Here is a 16,742-nt window from a genome sequence, read left to right on the forward strand (position 1 = left end):
TAATAAGAGATAATTCATTTTGTTAGATGTAAATTATATTTAACTTAGGGGGTGTTAGTGTTAGGGTTAGACTTAGCTTTAGGGGTTAATACATTTATTAGAATAGCGGTGAGCTCCAGTCGGCAGATTAGGGGTTAATAATTGAAGTTAGGTGTTGGCGATGTTAGGGAGGGCAGATTAGGGGTTAATACTATTTATTATAGGGTTAGTGAGGCGGATTAGGGGTTAATAACTTTATTATAGTAGCGCTCAGGTCCGGTCGGCAGATTAGGGGTTAATAAGTGTAGGCAGGTGGATGCGACGTTGTGGGGGGCAGATTAGGGGTTAATAAATATAATATAGGTGTCGGCGGTGTTAGGGGCAGCAGATTAGGGGTACATAGGGATAATGTAAGTAGCGGCGGTTTACGGAGCGGCAGATTAGGGGTTAATAATAATATGCAGGGGTCAGCGATAGCGGGGGCGGCAGATTAGGGGTTAATAAGTGTAAGGTTAGGGGTGTTTAGACTCGGGGTACATGTTAGAGTGTTAGGTGCAGACGTAGGAAGTGTTTCCCCATAGCAAACAATGGGGCTGCGTTAGGAGCTGAACGTGGCTTTTTTGCAGGTGTTAGGTTTTTTTTCAGCTTAAACAGCCCCATTGTTTTCTATGGGGGAATCGTGCACGAGCACGTTTTTGAGGCTGGCCGCGTCCGTAAGCAACTCTGGTATCGAGAGTTGCAGTGGCGTTAAATATGCTCTACGCTCCTTTTTTGGAGCCTAACGCAGCCATTCTGTGGACTCTCAATACCAGAGTTATTTTTATGGTGCGGCCAGAAAAAAGCCAGCGTTAGCTACGCGGGTCCTTACCGACAAAACTCTAAATCTAGCCGCAAGAGAACAAAGCAAAATTGGTGATAAAAGTCAATTGGAAAGTTGTTTAAAATTACATAATCTATATGAATCATGAAAGGTTTTTTTGGACTTGACTGTCACTTTAACTCTAGCGAAGTTTTCGCAATTGCAAAAAATATATATACCGCACCACTTGTAATCTAGCCCTATGTATGTAAAATTGTTACAGATTTCTGAGTCTGGGTGATTGCAGAGGAAGAGATTTACATAGTTTTGGTTTTTGTTTTTTAGTGTGAGCTCACTAATCCATGGTGTTATCAGGAGAACAGACCTCAGATAGTGTGTCACACTATCTTATAATGGGTCTTATGCTACCCTTATACTATCTTATAACGTAACAACAGCTTTAATGCAGAGGCTGCTAGTAACAGAGTTTCTCTGATTACTTTCCCTGTACTGAGAGCAATCATTCCTACCTGCACCAGATTTATGTAATAGTTAATCATGTTAAGCAAACTCCTGCTGAATATCTGCAGTGTTCTGGCAGAGAAAGGAAACGTTGCTTCTACTTTCCTCACAGTAGTTATTTTTTATTTTATTTTTTTGTTACTTTTCTTGGCTGTCGCTTTAAGATTTTCCTGTTGTTTGAGCTGCCCCTCCCTGCAGTTAATCGGTAATAGAAATATACAGAACTCCCAGATAACAGTCTGGCTGACGGAAACTCTCTAGCCTGTGTTAGATTGGGGACAGTGAGAAGAGCCTTGCAGCTGACTGTGCTGGTCTTTGAAGCAGAAAAGCCACAGTATGAACTCTGTAGCACTTTTCGCACAAGGATAGCGGATTCTTGCAAATGCATCTCAAACAAATTATCTCCAGAGGAAAAAACTTTTGTCTGCTTATGACGGTGTCTTTTATCTTTTAATCCCTCCCCTTTCAATCCCTGCATTCTCTTTATCCTTTCACCTTTTTCCACTTGTTATTTTTTATCTTGAGCTCTTTATTCTCTCTCATTCAAGCACCTCCTCCCTTTTACGTTTTTCCTCTTAGTTCTTCCTATGACACGCAATTTAAATTCAGAACATTATTGTAATTATAAACTAAAATAACTGTTTTGCTACCAGCTATGTGAGACCACAAGGCAGCCAGAATCACATTGGCTCAGTTATTTCCTTTTATTCCTCCCGTCTGTCCATTTCTCTCTGTGAAGGAAAGTTGGATGTATCACGTGAGTTCATAAACTGGAGCAACTCTTCCTTTGGGATATGGAAGAGAACAGAATCTTACAGATGTATTTTCAGCAGCAGTTGTTATGAAGCAACACTGAAATGATTGCTATGGCGTCTATTCCTTCAGTTTTCAAGAAAGAAAAAAACAGAAAACCAATGATATGGCCAGCAGATACCTCAGAGGACTCTTACAAACTAGGGGCACGGTTTTGGGATGAGACACCAAAATGGGGGGACGCCCCTAGTTTTTCATTTGATTACTACGACAAGGAGCCTCACTCAGTGATTGGAACAGCTCCACATCAGCAAGGTTTGGAGACCATAGCTTCTAGTGGCTTAAAACCGATAAGACGTTTCTTCCCTAGTTCTTGGAAAAATGTATTTCGGAAGAGCAGAACCAAGGAAAAGCCTTTTACGTTAAAGGCTTCTGAAGGTTTGCAATGCTCCCCACCTGTTACACCCCTCCTTGATGACAGTAGAGACACAAGTTTTGAGGATAGAAATGATGTTCACACTAGGACATTGAGCAGCCTAGAAAAGAACCAGGTGATAGAAGCCAAGAAATCCCCAGGTTTCTTGGAGAAGAAAAGCCACCATTCATCAAACTATGGAGAAAAGGTAGAAGCATACAACCTAAAATATTCCTACATGAAGTCATGGCCTGGTTTACTCAGGATCCTGGCAGGAGTACAGTTGCTTTTGGGTGGGATGGTATTTGCCTGTACTTGTGCCTATATCCAGAAGGACTACCAATGGTATAACCTTTTTGGCACACAACTCCAAAGAACATTGCCTGGTGGCTACAGCTACTATGGCCCAATGACTCCATTTGTGATAGTTGTGGCAAGTCTGGTATTGCTAACCACCTTGATTATGCTGGGGTTGGGCCTGACCATGTACTATCGGACTATCCTTTTAGACTCCCACTGGTGGCCTCTCACAGAATTTGCCATCAACATCATCATGTTTCTACTGTACATGGCAGCTGGTATTGCTTATGTCAATGACATCAATCGTGGGGGCCTCTGCTACTCTGTGTTTGCTGTCAACCCATTGATGGTGGCCTTTTGTAGGGTGGAAGGGGGGCAGGTGGCTGCAATAGCTTTTCTTTTCTTCAATATGTTTCTGTACTTGGTCAGCTCCTTGGTGTGTCTCAAAATGTGGAGGCATGAGGAGAGACGCAGGCAAGCAAGGAAGGCCCAGGTGAGGGAGGGCTTAATCAAGTTTATTATGGGATAAAGATATTTTTTAGCAAAGTGATAGAATGCTTTACGTTGGTACAAAATATAAGAAAGGAGATAAATGGTCATAAACAGCATTTTTTAAATATATTATTTATTGCATTGAATTGTGTGTTTAACTCCTGCTAAGGAGTTAAACATATAGTTAAAATCTGTTCCAGAGCAGCAGTACACTATTGGGTGCTATCTGAATACATCTGGTGAGCCAATGACAAGAGGCGTATATGTGTAGTCACTGTTCACCGGCTAGCTGCCAGCAGTGCATTGCTGCTGATGATCCTATCTAGGTTTTTCTTTTCAATAAAGGTTTTTAAGAGAACAATGTAAGATTGAGAAAAAAAAGTAAATGCAAAAGCCTCTTAAAATTGCATTCTCTATCTGAATCATCAACGTTTAATTCTGACTTTCATGTCATGTTGGAAAAGCTGTGTATCTTTTATGGGGCACCAGAATATGTATATACATCTAATAATAATTTTTGTTACTCTCTTACTAATAACTTTTAGGACCCTAAAAAACCCTATATCTCCCAAATATTGCCCTTTTCACAAGTGTACAAGCGTCTTACCTTTCAGCCATATCTGCAACTTACATCTTTCACCATATCCATTTATCTTATACCTCTCTCGTTCCTCCTCACATCTTAATTCAAATACCACATTATAAATCTCTCCTCTGTCATCACATCTATGCCACATATATCTATCTATATCTATCTATCTATCTATCTATCTATCTATCTATCTATCTATCTATCTATCTATCCTTACCCGTTGTTTCCTATGATAACCTTTCTTCATCTCCATCACTCAGATATACATTCTGCTCCCTCCCAATTCATCCATAGTATATCTAACCTTGTGTCCTTTATCTGCACACATTTCCCTTCATTAAAGCATTAAAGGGATATGAAACCCAATTTTTTTCCTTTCATGATTCAGATGGAGCATGCAATTTTAAGCAACTTTATAATTTACTCCTACTATAAAAAAAATCCTTTCTCTTAGTATCTTTAATTGTAAAGCAGGAATGTAAGCTTAGAAGTCGGTGTTCTAACAGAATAGCAAACATATCAGATCATCAAAGGGAAGTGACATTCCGCCAGCTATCTGATCAAAAATACCCATCGCGCACGAGCTCCTCCGCGTAATCACATTCCAATGCCTGCACTTCACAACCTATCAGATTCTATGTTAGTGCGACCACCCGCACTAACAATATAGCCATCTGATTGTTGGACACTTGTTAAAGCGCATGCTTTATATATATATATATATACGTGTATATATATATATATATATATATATATATATATATATATATATATATATATATATATATATATATATATATATATATATATATAAATTAAACCTGTCACAAACTGCATCTACTGGGCATGTTTTTTATAAATTATATATACATGGGCATTTATTCCAAAAAATAAAAAGTGTCCAACAATCTGATCTGATCTTGTACCAGCTGTACCTAGGGGTACCACACTAACTATAAGTGTACCAGCTGTGCCTAAGTGCAAATTAAAAAAAATGTAAGGAATGATTATATATATTACAATGTATTTAATTTGCAGCTGTGTATATTAAGAACATAGACATCAGATTGTTGAATACTTTTTATTTTTTGGAATAAATGTGATTACGTGGAGGAGCGTAATGCCCATGTATATATAATTTGTAGCAGGTTTTATATATATATATATAGGCGCTTGTAGACGCATGCGCTCTAACAAGTGTCCAACAATCTGATGGCTATGTTGTTAGTGCGCGCGACCACACTTACAACATAAAATCTGATGGGTTGTGACATGCAGGCATTGGAATATGATTACGCAGAGGAGCGCATGTGCGGTGAGTATTTTTGATCAGATAGCTGATCTGTCCATTTGATTCGTTTGCTGATCTGACATGTTTGCTATTCTGTTAGAACACTGGCCCATTTTTGGTTCAGCACATGGGTAGTGCTTGCTGATTAGTAGTTAAATGTAGCCACCAATCAGCAAGCCCTACCCAAAGTGTTGAACCACAAATGGGCCGGCTCTTAAAGGGACATTAAACACTTTGAGATAGTAATATAAAATGATAAATCGTATATATAAAAACAAGTATGGAATATACTTTCAATATTTATTTTGTTTCCTTTTCTTGTAATTCCATTCTGAAATTGTAAACTTTTCAGTTCTTATTAGAAATGAAAGTGCAGAACACTGTTATATTCCACACAGCCATTGGCTGCACACTCTAGTGACCTATTTATAACTGTCCCTAATTGGCCACAGCAGAGAATGTAACCTAAGTTACAACATGGCAGTTCCTATTGTCTTATAGACACTATGGGGCCGAATTATCATGCTCCGAATGGAGCTTGATGCCCCTGTTCCCGCCCGAGCTTTCAGGCTCACCGGAAACAGCAGTTATGAAGCAGCGGTCTTAAGACCACTGCTTCTTAACTGGTCCACTGCCTCTGAGGCTGCGGTCTTCAATCCGCCCGATCATATACGATCAGGCTGATTTACACCGCATTGCACAAGCAGTTCTGGTGAACTGCTTGTGCATTGTTAAATGCCAACAGCGTATGCTGTCAACATTCAGCGATGTCTGTCGGACATAAAACGCTACAGCGTATCATGTCGGACAGACATTGATAAATTAGCCTCTAAAACTTTACACTTATTTTGTCACTATTTAAACAGTTAATGAAACTTTAAAAAAATACATCTATGTTATTCTCAAGCTAATCTTTTCTTTGAATGTATCATTCTATCTAGCATTTACTTGGTGTTTAATGTCCCTTTAAGTTACATTTCTGGTTTTTCAACTAAAGATATCAAGAGAACAAAGTAAAATTGATAATAGTAGTAAATCAGAATGTTGCTTAAAATGTTATACTCTATCTGAATCATGAAAGAAAAATGTGGGTTTCATATCCCTTTAACATTGCTAGTATGCAGTCCTCGTGTCATATTCATGTTGGATAATGCACAAGCTCTATGAATGAGCAGCAATGCACCTTCTGGGGCTAGCAGAACAAATCTGGTGAACCAATGAAAAGAGGCATTTATGTGTAGCAAATAGCCACCAATCAGCAGCTAGGTCCCAGTAATGCATTGCCGCCCCTGATATGTTTTTCAGCTAAGGATATCCAGCAAATTAGATAATAGAAAAAAATTGGAAAGTTGTTTAAAGTCACATGTTCTGTCTGAATCATGAAAGAAAAAAATTGGGTTTCGGTCCATGGATTCCACATGAGCGCATCACTTAACTCACCACTTGTAATTCAAGTGCTGTCCATTTAAAGTATATTGCTTGCTAAAAAACGTTTTGGCTGGTTTAAAAAGCTTTGGTTAAAGGGACACTGAACCCAAATGTTTTCTTTTGTGATTCAGATAGAGCATGCAATTTTAAGCAACTTTCTAATTTACTCCTATTATCAATTGTTCTTCATTCTCTTGGTATCTTTATTTTAAAAGCAAGAATGTAAGTTTGGATGCCAGCCCATTTTGATGAACAACCTGGGTTGTTCTTGCTGATTGGTGGATAAATTCATCCACCAATAAACAAGTGCTGTCAAAGGTTCTGGACTTTCTTTTTCAAATAAAGATATCAAGAGAACAAAGAAAAATTGATAATAGGAGTAAATTCGAAATTTGCTTAAAATTGCATGATCTATCTGAATCACGAAAGAAAACATTTGGGTACAGTGTCCCTTTAAGATAGCAGATTGTGCATTATTCTTTGTGTGAGGCAGAGCACAAGATAATACCCTGTGCTATTGATTGAACTCCACATGTAATCAAGGCCTATGGGGCCTATTTATTAAGGTGTGAGCAGACATGATCCGATATAGCGGATCATGTCCGCCGCACATCAATAAATGCCGACAGCATACGCTGTCGCCCTTTATCATTACACAAGCAGTTCTTGTGAACTGCTTGTGCAATGCCGGCCCCTGCAGATTCACGGCCAATCGGCCGCTAGCAGGGGGTGTCAATCAGCTTGATCGTATAGGATCGGGCGGATTGATGTCCGCGGCCTCAAAGCAGGGGGACAAGTTATGGAGCAGCGATCTTTAAACCCCTGCTTCATAACTGCTGTTTCCGGCGAGCCTGAAGGCTCACGTGGAAACAGGGGCATCAAGCTCCATTCGGGATATGAAACCCATTTTTTTTTTCTTTTACGATTCAGATAGAGCGTGCGATTTTAAGCAACTTTTTAATTTACTCCTATTATCAATTTTTCCTTGTTCTCTTGGTACCTTTATTTGAAAAAGCTGGAATGTAAGCTTTGGAGCCGGACCATTTTTGGTTCAGCACCCTGGTTAGCGCTTGCTGATTTGTGGCTACATTTAGCCACCAATCAGCAAGTGCTACCCAGGTGCTGAATCAAAAATGGGCCGACTCCTAAACTTATATCCATGCTTTTTAAATATGTATACAAGAGAACGAAGAAAAAATGATAATAGGAGTAAAGGTTTCTTAAAATTGCCTGCTCTCATGAAAGAAAACAATTTGGTTTCATATCCCTTTAAGTTGCCCCACACCAAATCAAACCATGTCTTCAGGGACCTCGCTTTGTGCACAGGGCACAGTCATGCTGGAATAGGAAAGGACATTTCCAAACAATTTCCACATAGTCTTTAATGATGTGAGGCTTGTGTACAGCTGCCCATCCATGGAAACAACTCTTGTGCTGTTGTTGCTTCAAGGGGCAGTTTGGAATTCTGTAGTGAGTGATGCAACAGATTATAGGGTTTTTTATGTGGTACAAGCTTCGGCACTCAGCAGCCCCGCTCTGTGAGCTTCTGTGGTCTACCACTTCTTTACTAGACTGTTTTTTGTCCCCTTTGATTCTTCCACTTCAAAGTTGACAGGTCTTTTAGGGTAGAACTGATTTGTGGCAAAGTTGGCATCCTATGCCACATTTAAAGTCACTGAGATCTTCAGTATGACCCATTGTACTTTCAATCTATGGAAATGTCATGGTTTTCTGCTTGATTTTAGGCACTGGTTAGCAGTGTTTTTTGCTGAAACGCCTGAACTCAGTAATTAGTAGGGGTTTCCTTATACATTTGGCCATATGGAGTATCTATCCACACAACATCTCAAATAAAAGTCTCAACTTCCCTTTAACAATATCAATATTGTACATTCAAAAAACATCATCTTTCTTCACCATCAGCCTTCCAACACACATACTTCTGCATCCCTTCATTAAAGATACAGCAGTACATATCCACCAGTAGTACTGGAAACCACCCATCGCCCAAAATGTTTCTCTATCAGTTTTGTCTATTAGATGACAATTTATATGCAAGTTCTAACTTTCTGCTTTCAGAGAATACACAAGCCCAAGAGGATAATGTTCGAGGATGAGGTTCAGCATCTGGGTGATATGAAAAGCAAAGTCATCAAGACGATCCATTTCTCAGAGAAGGGCAGTGACAGTGGAGCTCTAAACTACTCTATCCCCACAGGGCACAGACCCAAACCTTATGTGGTAGCAGATTATGTACTGTAAGCATCCTAATATACCACATCAAACTGTGTGAGGGAATAGAGAGAAGGGGCAGGAAGAAGAGTGGACAAAACCTGGCATGAAATATTAGATAGGAAATTAATAGGAAAATTAGAGCTAAAGTGTAAGAGAAAAAGTGTTGATTCTTCAGCTATCATGGTCCTTCAGGTTAGACCAAATTCACTTTGCCAAAAATTATTTTGACATATTTTTGCATCTGTCCAAAAATGATAAATGAACGTCCCTTTATCAAAAACAAACAAATCAAATGCATGCAAGAGGGACAAAAAAGGGTATTTAATTAATTCATACTGTTAAAAACATTACTCTTAAGGCGGGCAAGGCTTCTCTGTAGGCGGCAAAGTATTTTTGGAGGCGGTAAAGACTTCAAAAAGTTCAAATTTACACTATTCAATATTTAGCAATTTCCTTGTCGGGTGATTTATTGCAGTGTCATCCAATAAGTATTTAAAATTCACTTTTGTTATTGGCCAGTTGTGACCCCATTTAAAACTTGTAGCAGTAGCACTAGCTACCACTTTAACTTTATATTTAGGTTACTCTCCTGTAGATGTTTCCCAAAGGAAATAGCGAACAAAAGGATTTTTGATCACAAACAAATTGTTAATCCAAAACAACTTTTTTTATGTGTGCACATATATGTTCTACACTATACTTTATACGGCATCTTTATATGTTGTATCTGCATGATAAAGTGAAACCGTTTTTTCAGGTATCAGCTTCCCTTGGCAGAATAGGATTTTTTGATTGATCATGAACACTGGTTGATGATGCAACTTATATTGTTTGTTGTTCTTTGTTCTGCAGGAAATATCCAGAGATTATGAATCTTGAAGAGAAAGAAAGATACAAGGCTGTTTTCAACGATCAGTATGCTGAGTATAAAGAACTGCATCGAGAGGTGAGAGCTGCAATGCTGAAGTTTAAAGAGTTAGACGCCATGATGATCAAACTAAAAAGTGGACCTCAGAGCCAGAAGGTAAATTTGAATGAATGGAAACACACACATAAAGCTTTTGTATACACTAGAAGTATTTTAGATGTAAACCTACAGAAGTATTTCAGAGAATCCTTGTCATACACAATGCTACATCATTGGGGGTTTTTTTTTTATTTCGGACCAAAACTCCTCCTCCCAATAAAAAAACTGGTGGAGTTTGACCATTGAAAAACAATTGCAATAACCAATGTTTTAAGCTATTTTAATAACACTGAGGCCCCTAGTTATCAAGCCGTCAACCTCAAATACGCTGGAATAACGCAGCGTATTTGTGGCGAGGCTCATTCGCCTTAGTTATCAAGCCCTGCTGCCGACAAAAGTAGAATATAGTGACGTAAGCTTCGATCCGCCGGACTCAGTCCGACACAGATTGATTCTTACGTCACTCCAGATGTTCCACACACAAGTTCGGCAAAAATGACTAGCAGGTACGATCGGCACTTTTCCGGCCCAGCGTACCTGGTTTTCAATCCGCCACCCTGGAGGCGGCGGATCCCATAGGAATCAATGGGAGTCTGACCATAGCGAAAGTTCATGTTCGCTGTTGCCCGATATCCCATTGATTCCTATGGGAGATGTCTGCACCTAACCCCCTAACATGTACCCCGAGTCTAAACACCCCTAATCTATCCCCCCCTACACCGCCGCAACTAAATAAATGTATTACCCTGTAAACCACCGCTCCCGGAGCCCACCGCCACTCTAATAAACTTTTTATCCCCTAAACCGCTGCTCCCAGACCCCGCCGCCACTCTAATAAATATGTTAACCCCTAAACCGCCGCTCCCGGACCCCGCCGCAACTATAATAAAATTATTAACCCCTAAACCTAAGTCTAACCCTAACCCTAACACCCACCTAACTTAAATATTAATTAAATATATCTAAATAAATATTATTCTTATTAACTAAATTAATCCTATTTAAAACTAAATACTTACCTATAAAATAAACCCTAATATAGCTACAATATAACTAATAATTATATTGTAGCTATTTTAGGATTTATTTTTATTTTACAGGCAAATTTAAATTTATTTTAACTAGGTACAGTAGCTATTAAATTGTTGTTAACTATTTAATAGCTACCTAGTTAAAATAAAGACAAATTTACCTGTAAAATAAATCCTAACCTAAGTTACAATTACACCTAACACTACACTATCATTAACTAAATTATTCCTATTTAAAACTAAATACTTACCTGTAAAATAAACCGTAAGATAGCTACAATGTAATTAATAATTATATTGTAGCTATTTTAGGAATTATTTTTATTTTACAGGCAAATTTCAATTTATTTTAACTAGGTACAATAGCTATTAAATAGTTATTAACTATTTAATAGCTACCTAGTTAAAATAAAGACAAATGTACCTGTAAAATAAATCCTAACCTAAGTTACAATTAAACCTAACACTACACTATCATTAAATTAATTAAATAAATTAACTACAAATACCTACAATTAAATACAATTAAATAAACTAACTAAAGTACAAAAAATAAAAAAAACTAAGTTACAAAAAATAAAAAATAAAAAGTTACAAACATTTTAAAATATTACAACAATTTTAAGCTACTTACACCTAATCTAAGCCCCCTAATAAAATAACAAAGCCCCCCAAAATAAAAAAATGCCCTACCCTATTCTAAATTACGAAAGTTAACAGCTCTATTACCTTACCAGCCCTTAAAAGGGCCTTTTGCGGGGCATGCCCCAAAGTATTCAGCTCTTTTGCCTGTAAAAAAAAAACACAATCCCCCCCAACAACATAAAACCCACCACCAACACACCCCTACTCTATCCCAAACCCCCCTTAAATAAACCTAACACTACCCCCCTGAAGATCATCCTACCTTTAGCCGACTTCAGCCAGCCAACCACCGATGGAACAGAAGAGGACATCCGCAGCGGCCTAAGTCATCATCCAAGGGGCACTGAAGAGGTCTTCCATCCGATTGAAGTCTTCATCCAGGCGGCGTCTTCAATCTTCATCCATCCGGAGCGGAGCGGAGCCATCTTCAGATGAGCCGACGCGGAGCCATCTTCTTCCACCGACGACTTCCCGACGAATGACGGTTCCTTTAAGTGACGTCATCCAAGATGGCGACCCTCGAATTCCGATAGGCTGATAGGATTCTATCAGCCAATCGGAATTAAGGTAGGAATATCTGATTGGCTGATTGAATCAGCCAATCAGATTGAGCTTGCATTCTATTGGCTGATCGGAACAGCCAATAGAATGCAAGCTCAATCTGATTGGCTGATTGGATCAGCCAATCGGATTGAACTTCAATCTGATTGGCTGATTCAATCAGCCAATCAGATTTTCCTACCTTAATTCCGATTGGCTGATACAATACTATCAGCCAATCGGAATTCGAGGGACGCCATCTTGGATGACGTTACTTAAAGGAACCGTCATTCGTCGGGAAGTCGTCGGTGGAAGAAGATGGCTCCACGTCGGCTCGTCTGAAGATGGCTCCGCTCCGCTCCGGATGGATGGATGAAGATTGAAGACGCAGTCTGGATGAAGACTTCAATCGGATGGAAGACCTCTTCAGCGCCCCTTGGATGATGACTTCAATGGGATGGAAGACTTCTTCAGTGCCCCTTGGATGATGACTTCGACCGCTGCGGATGTCCTCTTCTGTTCCATCGGTGGTCGGCTGTCTGAAGACGGCTAAAGGTAGGATGATCTTCAGGGGGGTAGTGTTAGGTTTATTTAAGGGGGGTTTGGGTTAGAGTAGGGGTGTGTGGGTGGTGGATTTTAATGTTGGGGGGGTTGTATTTTTTTTTTACAGGCAAAAGAGCTGAATACTTTGGGGCATGCCCCGCAAAAGGCCCTTTTAAGGGCTGGTAAGGTAATAGAGCTGTTAACTTTTGTAATTTAGAATAGGGTAGGGCATTTTTTTTATTTTGGGGGGCTTTGTTATTTTATTAGGGGGCTTAGATTAGGTGTAAGTAGCTTAAAATTGTTGTAATATTTTTAAAATGTTTGTAACTTTTTATTTTTTATTTTTTGTAACTTAGTTTTTTTTATTTTTTGTACTTTAGTTAGTTTATTTAATTGTAGGTATTTGTAGTTAATTTATTTAATTAATTTAATGATAGTGTAGTGTTAGGTTTAATTGTAACTTAGGTTAGGATTTATTTTACAGGTACATTTGTCTTTATTTTAATTAGGTAGCTATTAAATAGTTAATAACTATTTAATAGCTATTGTACCTAGTTAAAATAAATTGAAATTTGCCTGTAAAATAAAAATAAATCCTAAAATAGCTACAATATAACTATTAGTTATATTGTAGCTATATTAGGGTTTATTTTATAGGTAAGTATTTAGTTTTAAATAGGATTAATTTAGTTAATAAGAATAATATTTATTTAGATGTATTTAATTAATATTTAAGTTAGGTGGGTGTTAGGGTTAGGGTTAGACTTAGGTTTAGGGGTTAATAATTTTATTATAGTGGCGGCGGTGTAGGGGGGGCAGGATAGGGGTTAATAAATTTATTATAGGTGGTGACGGTGTAGGAGGGGCAGGATAGGGGTTAATAAATTTATTATAGGTGGAGACGGTGTAGGGGGGGCAGATTAGGGGTTAATACGTTTAATATAGGTGGCGGCGGGGTCCGGGAGCGGCGGTTTAGGGGTTAAACAATTTATTTAGTTGCGGTGGGGTCCGGGATCGGCAGGATAGGGGTTAATAAATGTATTATAGGTGGCGACGGTATAGGGGGGGCAGGATAGGGGTTACTAGGTATAATGTAGGTGGCGGTGGGCTCCGGGAGCGGCGGTTTAGGGGTTAATACATTTATTATAGTTGCGGCAGGGTCTAGGAGCGGCGGTTTAGGGGTTAATAACTTTATTTAGTTGCGGGGGGCTCCGGGGGCGCCGGTATAGGGGGTAGAACAGTGTAGTTTAGTGTGGGCGCTTAGTGACAGGCTAGCAATAAAGCTGGGAAAAAGCCGAAGAGCAGCGAGATCGGATGAGTGATAACTATCACAGTCGGCTGCTCATCGCCCCGTACTTGGTGCGCGGCTTTTTGACAGCTTTATTGATAACTTTGGCGAGCGTATTCAGGTCCGCGGCGGCGATGGTAGGTGAGCTTAGGCGGGCGTATTGGGGCCGGCGATGGCAGGTAAGTAGACACGTTGATAACTAGGCCTCTGAGTCTCTGCTGATATGTTAATCTATAGAAAGACTGCAGAAAAATGTTGTCATTATTAGATGTTTACTTTCCCTTTAAGGGGACAAAAATGCATTACTGATCCTATATATTACTATGTATTTAAACCCTGCACATGGGTTAAACACCTAGGTAATATCCTGCTCCTCAGCCATATGCATTGCAGCTCCTGAGCAGAACACAGCCAATGAGCCAATCAGGAACGCGCATAGAGATAATAAATATGCAAATTTGAAACAATGTGATAGATCAAAATATTTCACAGAAACCACAACCATTGTTAGGGGCTTGATATAATTATGTCATTTGTGGGGGGGGAATATACATTATATTTGGTTTGAAGCTTTGTTTTAACATGAAAGTAAGTTCAATTTAATCACAATAACAGTTAAAAATGTATTTCAGGTCTCCAAGAGCGCTACATTTTTTAACGCTATTTTGTGTTGTGTTCAAGGGCAACACGTTACTCACCACTTGTAATATGAGCAATAATAGTGCACCCTGCATTATCCATTCAAAGTATAGGGCTTGCTAAAAAAAAAAAACTGTTGGGCACATTATAGTGATGAAACACTATAATATATGGGTGCATACAATTGCAGGAGTGGAAATAAAATAAAATACAAAAAATATACTAAAGACTTCAGATTTCAGAACAGCACTTATATAAAATAGAACAATAAAACGTTTGCAGTAAAAAATGTGTTAAAACTTTAAATACCCATTTATTAATGCAAAAAAAAATAATTAAATTATATAAAGATGTGCACATCTAAATATAAATATAAATATATATATATATATATATATATATATATATATATATATATATATATATATATATATATATATATATATATATATATATATAAAACTGCATTTGAAAAGTGGTTTAAATAAACACTTCTACACAAGAAATAATTTTACATAAGCTGAGCAGGTGAAATAGTGCAAATGAGATGCATTGACACCATTAAAAATACGCTAAAAGATGATTAAAGTGATGGTAAACTTTCCCCTTTTTAAAATCAGATCCGGAATGTTAGTGATATTTTAGATGGAATTTAATTCATCAGTTGTAATGACGTTGCGCTGTAACTTGCTTTTTAATATAGCTATGAAATTCAAATACCCCGAGCTCCTCCGCCCACTTCAAAAGTAAATTTTTCTGTGAGTTAACGGTTTGAATTGTTCTCCAATTAGCACTCTCCCCACATGGCACTTTTGTTGTAGCTAGAGCGCTGATTGGAGAACAATTCAAACCATTAGCTCACAGAAAAAATTGACTTTTGAAGTGGGCGGGAATATGAATTTCATATCTATATTAAAAAGTAAGTTATATATTTACTTGTAATACCATATTGTCCTTTACTCTTTACACAAGGCTGCTGTTAGGATAACAAACCCTTACGCTATTAGTTGCGCTCCACTTGTAATCTAGCTATGAGAGATTAGGGTTAAAAAGAATAGGGTTACAGAGTGGGGGAAACCTTAATTTAAAGGGACAGTAAAGTCAAAATTAAACGTTCATGTTCTAGTTTACTTCTGTTATCAAATTTGCTTCATTCCCTTAGTATCTTTTGTTAAAGAGTAAACCTAGGTAGGATGATAAGATCTTAGTAGCTGCACAAGTGTTTAGCAGGCTATGGCAGCAGTGTTTGCAAAAGTGTATAACATTGCTATAAACACTGTTGCAAACACAGCTGCCAGTTGGCTAAAGACACATGAACACTCCTAAGATCACCTAGGATTACTCTAACAAAGGATGCCAAGAGAACAAAGCAAAATGAATAATATAAGTAAATTCAAAAATGTCATACTCTATCTAATCCCTTTAACCCCTTAATGACCGGACCATTTTTCAATTTTCTTACACTTAATGACAATGGCTATTTTTACATTTCTGCAGTGTTTGTGTTTAGCTGTAATTTTCCTCTTACTCATTTACTGTACCCACACATATTATATACCGTTTTTCTCGCCATTAAATGGACTTTCTAAATATACCATTATTTTCATCATGTCTTATAATTTACTAAAAAAAAAATAATAAAATATGAGGAAAAAATTGAAAAAAACACACTTTTTCTAACTTTGACCCCCAAAATCTGTTACACATCTACAATCAACAAAAAACACCCATGCTAAATAGTTTATACATTTTGTCCTGAGTTTAGAAATACCCAATGTTTACACGTTCTTTGCTTTTTTTGCAATTTATGGGGCAATAAAGAAAAGTAGCACTTCGCTATTTCCAAACCACTTTTTTTCAAAATTAGCGCTAGTTACTTTGGAACCCTGATATCTGTCAGGAATACCTGAATATCCCTTGACATGTATATATTTTTTTTTAGAAGACATCCCAAAGTATTGATCTAGGCCCATTTTGGTATATTTCATGCCACCATTTCACCGCCAAATGCGATAAAAAAAAAAAAAGTTCACTTTTTCACAAATTTTGTCACAAACTTTAGGATTCCCACTGAAATTATTTACAAACAGCTTCTGCAATTATGGCATAAATGGTTGTAAATGCTTCTCTGGGATCCCCTTTTTCAGAAATAACAGACTTATATGGCTTTGTGGTTGCTTTTTGGTAATTAGAAGGCTAAATGCCGCTGCGCACCACACGTGTTTTATGCCCAGGAGTGAAGGGGTTAATTAGGGAGCTTGTAGGGTTAATTTTAGCTTTAGT

General features: G+C 38.0%; 1 protein-coding gene across 2 annotated transcripts in view; it reads left to right on the forward strand.

Annotated features, from left to right (window-relative positions):
• Positions 1-1,520: 1,520 nt before the first annotated feature.
• Positions 1,521-16,742, forward strand: part of OCEL1 (occludin/ELL domain containing 1) — a 57,697-nt gene continuing 42,475 nt past the window's right edge. Inside the window, exons 1-3 of one of the 2 annotated variants that reach the window (XM_053702875.1) lie at positions 1,521-3,261; positions 8,651-8,829; positions 9,659-9,830. In XM_053702875.1, coding sequence (XP_053558850.1) covers positions 2,158-3,261; positions 8,651-8,829; positions 9,659-9,830 — 1,455 coding nt within the window. In that variant the 5' untranslated portion in view covers positions 1,521-2,157. The remainder of the gene's footprint in view (positions 3,262-8,650; positions 8,830-9,658; positions 9,831-16,742) is intronic. The other variant, XM_053702876.1, reaches the window with a different exon arrangement.

This window comes from Bombina bombina, chromosome 2 (assembly GCF_027579735.1).
Source record: "Bombina bombina isolate aBomBom1 chromosome 2, aBomBom1.pri, whole genome shotgun sequence".
Classification (NCBI taxonomy): domain Eukaryota; kingdom Metazoa; phylum Chordata; class Amphibia; order Anura; family Bombinatoridae; genus Bombina; species Bombina bombina.